Below are 14,493 nucleotides of genomic sequence, written 5' to 3' on the forward strand. Positions count from 1 at the left end.
CCCACATAGCCTGGTTCCTCTCTAGGTTTCTTCCTAGGTTTTGGGCTTTCTAGCGAGTTTTTCCTAGCCACCATGCTTCTACACCTGCATTGCTTGCTGTTTGGGGTTTTAGGCTGGGTTTCTGTACAGCACTTTTAGATATCAGCTGATATACGAAGGGCTATATAAATACATTTGATTTGATTTTGATTTGATTTGACTACCCAGCAGTCTACGCGATCTGTGAAGAAACTCTTGTTTTCCATTCCTTTAACCAAAATGTTCTCTTTGTTTCTGTTCAAGGCAGAGTTCGTATGCATTAGTAAATGGGAGAAGGGGGAAATAGTGGCATGGAATGCACACTGCTGATGGTGGCTGAAATAATGAGGGCTTTGCTGCTCAGATGACTGTGGAGGAACCCAGCAGAGTTCTGACTGACTGGTAATAGCCTGGTATTAGGGTAGCCTAGCGTTAGCCTAGCCGGTAGTCTAGCCGGTAGTCTAGCCGTTAGCCTTTACCTGCTCGCTTTTAGCAGGTAAGCCGTTAGTACGTTAGCTGTACCTTTGACGATTAGCTCTGCGTAGTTGGAGACCCCAGAGCCACCATCGGAGCGGATGACACAGCGATAGCGGCTGGTGCTTCTCTGAGACGTGTCCCCGACGCTGACGGTGGCCGAGAAACGCCGGTGGTTCACCACCCGCGTCACCATGAGGGCTGTGTCTTTACCATTCCACTGCTGTAGAGAGAGAGAGACAGACACTTTCTTACTAACACATTAGTCACATTATCACGTCGGTATGGAAAAAAGGACAAACTCCACATATGGACATTCAAATCTGTTAACCAAAGAAACCAGCAGGATGGTTAATGTCAGAAACTGCAACTTTTTCACAGCACTTTTTCCTTACGATATCAACTCGACTATAACAACCTCCCAAAAGTAATTTATTCTAGCATGTACCTGATACTTTTTTTCTGCCCTGGATAGTACTGCATTGCAAATTCCATTACTATAAGATGAAAACATGCTAGTGCAGTACATTGGTGGCTGATAGAGAGGCAGTCGTCCATATCAAAACAACACTTTATACTCAGGGCACAGATTGTATGGATATCCCCACAGAGTTTATACCATTACTGTGCTTGTGCAAGTACAGCAAGGAACTGGACCATGCTGTAAGTGTCATTTCACAAGAGTGGGGTCATAACATTGCAACAGAAATCAACTAAAATGCCCTGTGTATTCTACATGATTGAAAAAGCTACAGAAGCTAGTCACTAAAGGTGGATGCATCCACAGCTACATCTATGAATTTGAGATTGGTTACTTCTCCAGCCCCATCCCTCAGGCACGGCTGCCATCTGTTATTTTTCTAATTAAAGATTGCAGATTTAAGGTGAGAGGGATAAGATGGATGACATCTATAATGGACCGAAGGGAAGCCACTCGCCTGTAGCCACAGTTGGTCGTGTTGTGACCACTTCCCCCCGGCGGTACACTGGAAGGTGGCGTTCTGGCCCACATTCACCTCCACATTCTGCAGCCGCAGGAAGTGAGGCGCTTTCCCTGCAAAGGGGCGGGAAACACACTCAATACAATGACGAGGCAGGAATAAGCACAAACACATACTGTATCAACTGTTTGACATGCATTGAGTAATTGAGAAAGCTGAGTTATGTGAGGAATAAAGAAAACAAATGCACACAACATTAAATTACCATCAAAACAGTGTTTTGTAGATCAGTGTGTTTTTTCTTTTTGTTCTAAAATCTAAAGTTAACATTTCAGGTCACCTTTCCTTCCTTCCGTAGAATTCTCTCCCCTGGTGTGCTCAGTGCACACTAATGTCCAGCTGAAAAGCAAATGAACCGAGACTGCTCTGTATGGCATTGAAACGGCATTGAAACGGCATCTCCTAATCTCATTTTCACCGCGCCTAGAAATGTAGGCCTAATAGTGTATTCATTGATCATTTCAATACGAGAATTTATCTTGACGTTAATTTCCCCCATTGAAGAAAAAAGCCGACTGGATTCCTTTACTCTGCAATTTATTTACCTTTACTTCCTAATCTTATTTGAATTCAGCACTGAGTGCTCTGTCCTAATTCCCAGGGAAAGCTCTAAGTCTAAGTACAGAAAGAGAAAGAAAGAAAGAAAGAAAGAGAACACATCTAGGACACTGAGTGCCTTGGAGGAGTCCAAAGATGTGAGGCAAAGACATTCTGTCAGCTTTGAATGATGAAGGCCCTGAGTTTGTTCCTTCTTCTGTGCTCCACTAGCGTCCTCCCTCTACTCCCCTTGGTCTGTGGGTCCCCCACTCCCAAACACACATACGCACGCACCGCCTGCTAGACAGGAGTGTGAGACCAGATGATGCTCCATGGGGTAGTGTCACTTACGGCATGGGTGGGCCAACACTCGGACCTCGTCCACCGCGATGAACCCTGGATGGCCTTGTACGGATACAGACTCGAATATCACCTACCGCAAAGGTGGAGAGGAAGAGAGATGGGGAGAGATGGGAGTGGGGAGACAGAGGAGAGAGTGAGAAACACAATTTGTACAGGCATTTTTCGTTACCCCTGCAAAACTCATCTGGACACCCTGTAAGAATGGCATCCACAATGCTGTCAACAACATTCACCATCTCTAACTACACACCCTTCAAAATGAAAGCTTGTTGCCACATTGACAGCAGCTCTTTCCATTGAGACAGCTGCAGCAATATATTCAAGTAATAATTAACAAACAATACAGGCGGATTGCTGCTGCTGTTCACATATGGGCCTGGCAGAATGTGCAGGCCAGTAGAGCAGTGCCATGTGCTCGGGACATGTGGGGCTCACACAGGGCTCTCGGTGAAGGCTGCCAGACTGGGAAGAGGGACTCAGGCCTTCAGGTCTCTGTGGCCAGATAGAGACAAATACGCATTTCACATTATAGGGCCAACCCGAACCCGACTCTGATATTTTATTTTCACGTTGTCCTTTCCAGCACGTTACTACAACTATGTTTGCTGTGTAACCAGGCCAGCCCAGTACAGCTTGGCTTGGCTCAGCTCAACCTGCTCATCAAGCTGAGCTGACAAAGGTGAAAATCTGTCGTTCTGCCCCTGAACAAGGACGTTAACCCACTGTTCCTAGGCCGTCATTGTAAATACGAATGTGTCTTAACTTACTTGCCTAGGTTAAATAAATAAATAGGACAAGAGAGAGGGTTGGAGGGGGAGAGGAGCCTCCTTCCACAGGTATAGTCAGGTGTTTTAGTCATAGCAAAAGCCTCCAAGGTTGTTGCTTTGCTCATAATAGGTTAGGTTTGCTGGAAATAACTAAATGGGAAGCATTTTATACAGAATGTTAAACACCAGTCACAACATCAACAGTGAAGAGGTGACTCCAGGATGCTGGCCTTCTAGGCAGAGTTGCAAAGAAAAAGCCATATCTCTGACAGGCCAATAGACACTGGACAGAGGGACTCTGCCTAGAAGGCCAGCATCCCGGAGTCGCCTCTTCACTGTTGCCATTGAGACTGGTGTTTTGCGGGTACTATTTAATGAAGCTGCCAGTTGAGGACTTGTGAGGCATCTGTTTCTCAAACTAGACACTCTAATGTACTTGTCCTCCTGCTCAGTTGTGCACCAGGGCCTCCCACTTCTCTTTCTATTCTGGTTAGAGCCAGTTTGAGCTGTTCTGTGACGGGAATGGTACACAGTGTTGTACGAGATCTTCAGATTCTTGGCAATTTCTCACATGGAATAGCCTTAATTTCTCAGAACAAGAACAGACTGACGAGTTTCAGAAGAAATTATTTGTTTCTGGCAATTTTGAGCCTGTAATCGAACCCACAAATGTTGATGCTACAGATACTCAACTAGTCTAAAGAAGGCAAATTCTATTGGTTCTTTAATCAGCACAACAATTGTCAGCTGTGCTAACATAATTTCAAAATAATTTTCTAATGATCAATTAGCCTTTTAAAATTATAAACTTAGATCAGCTAACACAACGTGCCATTGGAACACAGGAGTGATGGTTGCTGATAACGCCTATGTAGATATTCCATTAAGAAAATCTGCCATTTCCAGCTACAATAGTCATTTACAACATTAAAAATTGTCTACACTGTATTTCTGATCAATTTGATGTAATTTTAATGGACAAAAATGTGCTTTTCTTTCAAAAACAAGGACATTTCTAAGTGACCCCAAACTTTTGACCGCTAGTGTATATGCATTTTTGTATTAAAGGAAAATTAAACATTAATATTATTTGATAAGATAACCCCCTGAGTCAATACATGTTAGAATCATATTTGGCAGTATTACAGCTGTGAGCCTTTCTGGGTAAGTCTCTAAGAGCTTTCCACACCTGGATTGTACAATATTTGCCTATTATTCTTAAATAAATTCTTCAAGCCCTGTCAAGTTGTTTGCTGATCATTGCTAGACAGCTATTTTCAAGTCTTGATATATATTTTCAAGACGATTTAAGTCAAAACTGTAACTAGGCCACTCAGGACTATTCCATGTTGTCTTGGTAAGTAACTCCAGTGTATAATTGGCCTTGTGTTTTCCATGATTGTCCTGCTGAAAGACGTATTGGTGTCTGTTGGAAAGCAGACTGAACCAGGTTTTTCTCTAGGACTTAGCCTGTGCTTAGTTCTATTCATTTGATTTTATCACCCCAAAAATGATTTAGTCCTTGCAAATGACAAGCGTCTCATAACATGATGCAGCCACCACCATACTCTAAATATGAAGAGTGGTACTCAGTGATGTGTTGTGGTTGATTTGATTCCAACCATAAAGCTTTGCACAGTATTCAGGACAAAAAAGTAATTTCTTTGCCATTTTATTTGCAGTTTTACTTTAGTACCTTATTGGAAACAGGATGCATTGTTTTCACTCATTTAGGTTGGTATTATGGCATATCTCAAATGTTGTTGATCCATCCTCAGTTCTCTCCTATCACAGCCATTTAACTCTGTAACTGGTTTAAAATCACCATTGTCCTCGTGATGAAATCCTCTCCATCAACTGAGTTAAGTTGGAAACCTTTATCTTTGTAGTGTCTGAGTGTCTTGATACACCATCCAAAGTGTAATTAATTACTTCACCTTACAGATAATTGTATGTGTGTGGTACTGAGATGCGGTAGTCATTCAAAACTCATGTTAAACACCACTATTGCACACTGAGTTAGTCCATGCAACTTAGTGTCTGACTTGTTAAGCACACTTTTACTCCAGTTTTTTAGGCTTTCCAAATCAAACAGGTTGAATACTTATTGAATCAAGACATTTCAGCTTTTACTTTTCTAATAATTTATTACAATTTCTAAAAACACAATTTCACTGACATTATGGGGTGTTGTACAGAAGAGTATTAGCACCAAGTGAACAGAAATAATAAATAAATGTTGATGGGTGGTGGTACTTCGATCGTTTCCGTTCTTGTATGGATTGTACTTAATTCTCAAAATATTCCCACTTTTTTTTTTTATCTCAATTACATTTCGAGAATAAAGTTACAGTTATACTTAAAGATTAAGGTAGTGGATTTGGTTAACTCCCTGGCTTCCTGTTGCTGTGTGTGCCACTGTTGAAATGTCAACAGTTAGATAACCTGGTGAAACTATACTTTAAAATTGGCTTTAGTAAGAAGGAAATAATTTCTCTTTTAGCACATGATAACCACATTATTATAAGTAGTCCTATTAGGACATGGAAGAAGTTGTGCCACAGATTATTTTCAGAAGGAGGAAACACATTCGGATGAGGTATTTTGTGTGGTTGGTTACATACATAGGAAGAGACAGGTAGGTTGTGTGTGTATACAGGTGTGTGTGTGTGTGTATGTGTGTGGGGTGGGAGTCTAATACACTTGTTCAAACAGGCATCACACACAAACAAGCACACACACACACACACGGTATCCCCAAAGCAATACCATTCTAACGTCCATGGTGCATTGTCAGACTACGATGGGGTTGAGGTCAGGGCTCTATGCATCCCAGTCAAGTTCTTCCACACCAATCTCGACAAACAATTTCTGTATGGACCACGCTATCTGCAAAGGGGCATTGTCATGCTGAAACCGGAAAGGGCCGACCCCAAACTGTTGCCACAAAGTTGGAAGCACAGAATTGTCTAAAATGTCATTGTATGCTGTAGCGTTAACACTTCCCTTCACTGGAACTAAGGGGCCTAGAAAACCATGAAAAATAGCCCACGACCATTATTTCTTCTCCACCAAAAATTAGAGTTGGCACTATGCATTGCATGGGGCAGGTAGCATTCTTTTGGCATCCGCCAAATCCAGATTTGTCTGTCGGGATGCCAGATGGTGAAGTGTGATTGTTCACTCCAAAGAATGCGTTTCCACTAGTCCAGAGTCCAATAGCGGTGTGCATTACAAATCAAATCAAATTGTTATTGCGGGTGTAGTGTTCCTAGCTCAAACAGTGCAGAGGTATTTAACAATTCACAACAATACACAAATATCAAAGTAAAATAATGGAATTAAGAAATATAAAAATACTAGGATGAGCAATGTTGGAATGACATTTACAAAAATACAGTATACAGTCGTGGCCAAACGTTTTGAGAATGACACAAATATACATTTTCACAAAGTCTGCTGCCTCAGTATGTATGATGACAATTTGCATATAGTTCAGAATGTTATGAAGAGTGATCAGATGAATTGCAATTAATTGCAAAGTCCCTCTTTGCCATGCAAATGAACTGAATCCCCCAAAACATTTCCACTGCATTTCAGCCCTGCCACAAAAGGACCAGCTGACATCATGTCAGTGATTCTCTCGTTAACACAGGTGTGAGTGTTGACGAGGACAAGGCTGGAGATCACTCTGTCATGCTGATGGAGTTCAAATAACAGACTGGAAGCTTCAAAAGGAGGGTGGTGCTTGGAATCATTGTTCTTCCTTGGTCAACCATGGTTACCTGCACGTGCCAACATCATTGCTTTGCACAAAAAGGGTTTCACAGGCAAAGATATTGCTGCCAGTAAGATTGCACGTAAATCAACCATTTATGGACTCCAGCCCTGGGACTCCAGTTCTCCAGGGACTCCAGCCCTGGGACCCCAGCCCTGGGACTCCAGCCCCAGTACTTTTAGCAATCAGTGAAAGTGCCAGGAAAGTTTTTTGATTGTGCTAATAATGCACCATGGCAGTTAGAAGAGTGTATGCCTATAGTCTGAATACGACATTCCTGATGCGGATCCTCTGTTTTGCCCACCACCCAGTACAATAGATCGGATCCCAGCCAGCGAACCAAAACAACTTAAAAGGGGCAGACGAAGCGTTCTTCTGGTCAGGCTCCTGAGACAGGCACATCGCACACCGCTCCCGAGCATACTACTCACCAATGTCCAGTCTCTTGACATCAAGGTTGATGAAATCCGAGCAATGGTAGCATTCCAGAGAGAAATAAGAGACTGTAACGTTCTTTGCTTCGCGGAAACATGGCTCACTCGAGACACGCTATCGGAGTCGGTAAAGCCAGCTGGTTTCTTCACGCATCGCGCCGACTGAAACAAGCATCTTCCTGGTAAGAAGAGGGGCGTGGGCGTATGCCTTATGATTAACGAGAAGTGGTGTGATCGTAACAACATACAGGAACTTAAGTCCTTCTGTTCACCTGACTTAGAATTCCTCACAATCAAATGTCGACCTCATTATCTACCAAGAGAATTCTCTTCGATAATAATCACAGCCGCATAAATTCACCCCCTAGCAGACACATCGATAGCCCCAAACAAACTTGATTTGACTATGTAAACTGGAAACCACATATCCTGAGACTGCATTCAATGTAGCCGGGGATTTTAACAAGACTAATCTGTAAAAAAGACTCCCTAAGTTTTATCATCATATCGATTGTGCTACCAGAGCTGGTAACACCCAGGATCATTGTTATTCTAACTTCGACAATGCATATAAGGCCCTCCCCGGCCCTCCTTTTGAAAAAGCTGACCACGACTCCATTTTGTTGCTATAGACATAGACTAAAACAGAAAGCTCCTGCGCTCAGGAGTTCAACGCTGGTCCGTTCAACGCTGGTCCGAACAATCTGATTCCACGCTTCAAGATTGCTTCGATCACGTGGATTGTGATATGATCTGCATTGTGTCAAACAACAACATTGACGAATACGCTGATTCGGTGAGTGAGTTTATTAGCAAGTGCATCGGCGATGTCAAACCCAGAGCAACTATTAAGACATTCCCAAACCAGAAACCGTGGATTGATAGCAGAAAGGACGAACCACTGCTTTTTTGTTTCATCAGACCGGAGGACATTTCTCCAAAAAGTACAATCTTTTTCCCCATGTGCAGTTGCAAACTGTAGTCTTATTGCAGTTTTGGAGCAGTGGGTTCTTCCTTGCTGAGCGGCATTTCAGGTTATGTCAATATAGGACTTATTTTACTGTGGATATAGATACTTTTGTACATGTTTCCTCCAGCTGCTTCACAATGTCCTTTGCTGTTGTTCTGAGCATGATTTGCACTTTTCACACCAAAGTGCCTTCACCTCTAGGAGACAGAATGCGTCTCCTTCCTGAGTGGTATGGCGGTTTGGTGGTCCCATGGTGTTTATATTTACGTACTATTGTTTGAACAGATGAACATGATACCTTCAGGCATTTGGAAATTGCTCCCAAGTATGAACCAGACTTGTGGAGGTATACAATTTTTTTCTGAGGTCTTGGAAGATTTATTTTGATTTTCCCTTGATGTCAAGCAAAGAGGCACTGAGTTTGAAGGTAGGCCTTGAAATACATCCACAGGTACCAATTATGTCAATTAGCCCATCAGAAGCTTCTAAAGCCATGACATCATGTTCTGTCATTTTCCAAGCTGTTTAAAGGCGCAGTCAACTTAGTTTATGTAAACGTCTGACCCACTGGAAATGTGATACAGTGAAATAATCTGTCTGTAAACAATTGTTGGAAAAATTACTTGTGTCATGCACAAAGTAGATGTCCTAACCGACTTGCCAAAACTATCGCTTGTTGCATCTAGGCTACTTTACCCTTCTCTCTCTCGGCCATTACTCTCACCTGTTGTATTTGGTATTTATTAGGATCCCCATTAGCCGCTACAAAAGCATGACCTACACTTACTGTGTTCCACATTAAACATGACATAATCAGGGTTGGGGTGTAACGGAAGTAACGGATTACATGTAATCTGTTACATGTAAGGGATTACAAAAAAAATGTGATTGTAATATGTTATGTTACCTGCAAAAATATTGTAATCAGATTACAAATACTTTTTAAAAACTAGATGATTACTTTTAAATTCAGAAAGAATGTTTGAGGAAAAAAATCTTTGACACTTCTCTGTTTTCTCAATGACATTCAAATCAGCACTGAAAAAAGGCGCAAGTCAGAGACCACTATGATGACGCAACAAATGGGTTTGATGGATCGCGGGAAAAGAGCACGAATGGACTTTTGTAGGTTACAGTCCAAGCTGTGTCTTCCAATGGTGCGACTGCTGTCGGCATTCAAACACTATCCAACTTGAATGAATCAAATCAAATTTTATTTGTCATGAATACAACAGTGAAATGCTTACTTTCAGGCTCTAACCAATTAGGTGAACAATAGGAAAGTAAGGAAATAAAATCAACAGTAAAAAGACAGTGAAAAACAGTAGCGAGGCTATATACAGTAGCAAGGCTAGATACAGACACCGGTTAGTCAGGCTGATTGAGGTAGTATGTACATGTAGATATGGTTAAAGTGACTATGCATATATTTATTTTTTTATTTTACCTTTATTTAACCAGGTAGGCTAGTTGAGAACAGTTAGTTGAGTTGTCATTTGCAGCTGCGACCTGGCCTAGATAAAGCATAGCAATTCGACACATAGAACAACACAGAGTTACACATGGAATAAACAAAACATACAGTCAATAATACAGTAGAACAAAAGAAAACAAAAAGTATATGTACAGTGAGCGCAAATGGGGTAAGATAAGGGAGTTAAGGCAATAAATAGGCCATGGTGGCGAAGCAATATATATAGCAATATACAGTATATAGTAACAATATAGCAATTTAAACACTGGAATGGTAGATGTGCAGAAGATGAATGTGCAAGTAGAGATACTGGGGTGCAAAGGAGCGATACTGGGGTGCAAAGGAGCAAGATAAATAAATATATACTGTATGGGGATGAGGTAGGTAGATAGATGGGCTGTTTACAGATGGGCTATGTACAGGTGCAGTGATCGGTGAGCTGCTCTGACAGCTGGTGCTGACAGCTGGTGCTTAAAGCTAGTGAAAGCTAGCTTCAGAGATATTTGCAGTTCGTTGCAATCATTGGCAGCAGAGAACTGGAAGGAAAGACGACCAAAGGAGGGATTGGCTTTGGGGGTGATGAGTGAGATATACCTGCTGGAGAGAGTGCAACGAGTGCGTGCTGCTATGTTGACCATTGAGCTGAGATAAGGCGGGGCTTTACCTAGCAGAGACTTGTAGATAACCTGTAGCCAGTGGGTTTGGCGTTGAGTATGAAGCGAGGGCCAATCAACAAGAGCGTACAGTTCACAATGGTGGGTAGTGTATGGGACTTTGGTGACAAAACGGATGGCACTGTGATAGACTGCATCCAGTTTGTTGAGTAGAGTGTTGGAGGCTATTTTATAGATGACATTCCCAAAGTCGAGGATCAGTAGGATGGTCAGTTTTACGAGGGCATGCTTGGCAGCATGAGTGAAGGATGCTTTGTTGCAATATAGGAAGCCGATTCTAGATTTAATTTTGGATTGGAGATGCATAATGTGAGTCTGGAAGGAGAGTTTACAGTCTAACCAGGCACCTAGGTATTTGTAGTTGTCCACGTATTCTAAGTCAGAGCCGTCCAGAGTAGTGATGCTGGACGGGTTAGCAGGTGAGGGCAGGCATCGGTTGAATAGCATGCATTTAGTTTTCCCTGCGTTTAAGAGCAGTTGGAGGCCACGGAAGGAGAGTTGTATGGCATTGAAGCTCGTCTGGAGGTTAGTTAACACAGTGTCCAAAGAGGGGCCAGAAGTATTCAGAATGGTGTCGTCTGCGTAGAGGTGTACCAGAGAATCACCAGCAGCAAGAGCAACATCATTGATGTTTACAGAGAAGAGAGTCGGCCCGAGGATTGAACCCTGCGGCACCCCCATAGAGACTGCCAGAGGCCCGGACAACAGGCCCTCCGATTTGACACACTGAACTCTATCAGAGAAGTAGTTGGTAAACTAGGCGAGGCAATCATTTGAGACAACAAGGCTGTCGAGTCTGCCATTAATAATGTGGTGATTGACAGAGTCGAAAGCCTTGGCCAGGTCGATGAATACGGCTGCACAGTAAGGTCTCTTATCGATGGCGGTTATGATGTCATTTAGGACCTTGAGCATGGCTGAGGTGCACCCATGACCAGCTCTGAAACCAGATTGCATAGTGGAGAAGGTATGGTGGGATTCGAAATGGTCGGTAATCTGTTTGTTAACTTGGCTTTCGAAGACTTTAGAAAGACAGGGTAGGATAGATATAAGTCTGTAGCAGTTTGGGTCTAGAGTGGCCTTTGAAGAGAGGGAGGACCATGGCAGCTTTCCAATCTTTGAGAATCTCAGATGATACGAAAGAGAGGTTGAACAGGCTAGTAATAGGGCTTGCAACAATTTCAGCATATAATTTTAGAAAGAGAGGGACCAGATTGTCTAGCCCCGGCTGATTTGTAGGGGTCCAGATTTTGCAGCTCTTTCAGAACATCAGCTATCTGGATTTGAGTAAAGGAGAAATGGTGGGGGCTTTGGCGGGTTGCTGTGGAGGGGGCCGGGCAGTTGGCAGGGGTAGCCAGGTTCAAAGCATGGCCAGCCGTAGAGAAATGTTTCTTGAAATTCTCAATTATAGTGGATTTATGGTGACAGTTTTCCTAGCCTCAGAGCAGTGGGCAGCTGGGAGGAGGTGCTCTTATTCTCCATGGACTTTCCAGTGTCCTAGAACATTTTTGAGTTAGTACTACAGGATGCAAATTTCTGTTTGAAAAAGCTAGCCATATCTTTCCTAACTGCCTGTGTATATTTGTTCCTAACTTCCCTAAAAAGTTGCATATCACAGGGGCTATTCCATGCTAATGCAGAAAGCCAAAGGATGTTTTTGTGCTGGTCAATGGCAGACAGTTCTGGAGTGAACCAAGGACTATATCTATTCCTAGTTCTACATTTTTTTGAATGGGGCATGCTTATATAAGATGGTGAGGAAGGCACTTTTAAAGAATAGCCAGGCATCATCTACTGACGGGATGAGGTCAATGTCATTCCAGGATACCCCGGCCAGGTCAATTAGAAAGGCGAGTTGGAGGGCGAGTTAGTTAGGATGACATCTATGATGGTGCCCGTGTTTACGGATTTGGAGTTGTACCTGGTATGTTCATTGATAATTTGTATGAGATTGAGGGCATCAAGTTTGGATTGTATGATGGCTGAGGTGTTAAGCATGTCCCAGTTTAGGTCACAGAAGATAGATGGGGGGCAATCAATTCACATATGGTATCGAGGGCACAGCTGGGGGCAGAGGGAGGTCTATAGCAAGCGGCAACAGTGAGAGACTTGTTTCTTGAAAGGCGCATTTTTAGAAGTAGAAGCTTGAATTGTTTGGGTACAGACTTGGATAGTAATACAGAACTCTGCAGGCTATCTTTGCAGTAGATTGCAACACCGCCCCCAGTTCTATCTTGGCGGAAAATGTTATAGTTAGCAATGGAGATTTCAAGGTTTTTGGTGGTTTTCCTAAGCCAGGATTCAGACACGGCTAAGACAGTGAGCAGTGAGTAAAACAAACTTAGGGAGTAGGCTTCTAATGTTAACATGCATCAAACCAAGTCTTTTACGTTTACAGAAGTCAACAAATGAGAGCACCTGGGGAGTGGGAGTGGAGCTAGGCACTGCAGGGCCTGGATTAACCTCTACATCACCAGAGGAACAGTGGAGAAGTAGGATAAGGGTACGGCTAAAGGCTATACGAACTGGCCGTCTAGCACGTTCGGAACAGAGAGTAAAAGGAGCAGGTTTCTGGGCACGATAGCATAGATTCAAGGCATAGTGTACAGATAAAGGTAAGGTAGGATGTGAGTACATTGGAGTTAAACCTAGGCATTGAGTAATGATCAGAGAGATTTAGTCTCTAGAGCCGTTTGAACCAGGTGATGTCATCGCATATGTAGGAGGTGGGATAACATGGTTGGTTAAGTCATATCGAGCAGGGCTAGAGGCTCTACAGTGAAATAAGACAGTAATCACTAACCAGGACAGTAATGGACAAGGCATATTGATATTAGAGAGGCATGCGTAGCCAATTGAACATATGGGTCCATAACGATTCAGACAGTTAGCATCCCGATGCTAACAGTTAGTAGGCCGGGGCTAAACAGACCGGGTTAGCAAGCAAGAAGTTAGCAGACCGTTTTAGCAAGCAAGCAGTTACCAGGGGCTAGCAGTTAGCAGACCGGGGCAGGCAAGCTTGCAGTTAGTAGACCAGGGCTAGCAAGTTAGCCTTTGCGGGACGTTGCGATGGGGGTAAGTCTGTTTTTGCCTCTTCGTGCGGTGACGTCGATAGACCAGTCCTGGAGGTAGGGTTCCAAGTAGCTAGCAGGCCTAGCAGGTTATCAGAATCGGCCTTCAGCGGGCGTCGCGCCTGAGGGGCCTGTTGGAATCCTCGGGCAGGTTATGTCGGTATTCCAGTCGTAGAGGATTGGCGGGGTTCCGTGCCCCATACCGGCAGTAGAAGGGGTCCGGATATTGTAGCCCAGGAGTGAGCCGGGAGATGGGTCTAGCATGGGCTAGCCCCAGGCTAGTTGGTGCTAGCTCCAGGACAGAAACATTAGCCAGGAGTAGTTAACCCGGGTTGCGGTTAGCTAGCTGTGATGAAAAGGTTTAGAGTTTGTGGTAGGAATTCGGGGATATGGAGAGAAAAATAGGTCCATTATTCTCTGATTTGAAACGCGTTGTACGAACTGGCGAGAGCTTTCCGAGCTAAAGGTTAGCTGATGACCGCTAGCAGTGGTTATCTGACTGATAGCTGGTAGCTAGTTTGGGTAGCCATTTGATTACCTGTTCAGGAGTCTTATGGCTTGGGGTAAAAACTGTTGAGAAGCCTTTTTGTCCTAGACTTGGCACTCCGGTTCCGCTTGCCATGCGGCAGTAGAGAGAACAGTCTATGACTGGGGTGGCTGGGGTCTTTGACAATTTTTAGGGCCCTCCTCTGACACCTCCTGGTGTAGAGGTCCTGGATGGCAGGCAACTTTGCCCCAGTGATGTACTGGGCCGTATGCACTACCCTCTGTAGTGCCTTCCGGTCGGAGGCCGAGCAATTGCCGTACCAGGCAGTGATGCAACCAGCTCTCGATGTTGCAACTGTAGAACCTTCTGAGGATCTCAGGACCCATGCCAAATCTTTTTAGTTTCCTGAGTGGGAATAGGCTTTGTTGTGCCCTCTTCACAACTT

At 43.6% G+C, this 14,493-nt stretch overlaps 1 protein-coding gene across 1 annotated transcript in view; it reads right to left on the bottom strand.

The window, feature by feature from the left end:
- LOC135542364 (receptor-type tyrosine-protein phosphatase T-like) overlaps positions 1–14,493 on the bottom strand; it is a 553,030-nt gene that overhangs the window by 370,260 nt on the left and 168,277 nt on the right. The window contains exons 4-6 of the mRNA XM_064969287.1: positions 2,382–2,463; positions 1,431–1,546; positions 541–715 (exon numbers count right to left, since the gene is read on the bottom strand). Of these exons, the coding sequence (XP_064825359.1) occupies positions 541–715; positions 1,431–1,546; positions 2,382–2,463 (373 nt within the window). The remainder of the gene's footprint in view (positions 1–540; positions 716–1,430; positions 1,547–2,381; positions 2,464–14,493) is intronic.

Source organism: Oncorhynchus masou, chromosome 6 (assembly GCF_036934945.1).
Source record: "Oncorhynchus masou masou isolate Uvic2021 chromosome 6, UVic_Omas_1.1, whole genome shotgun sequence".
Classification (NCBI taxonomy): Eukaryota; Metazoa; Chordata; class Actinopteri; order Salmoniformes; family Salmonidae; genus Oncorhynchus; species Oncorhynchus masou.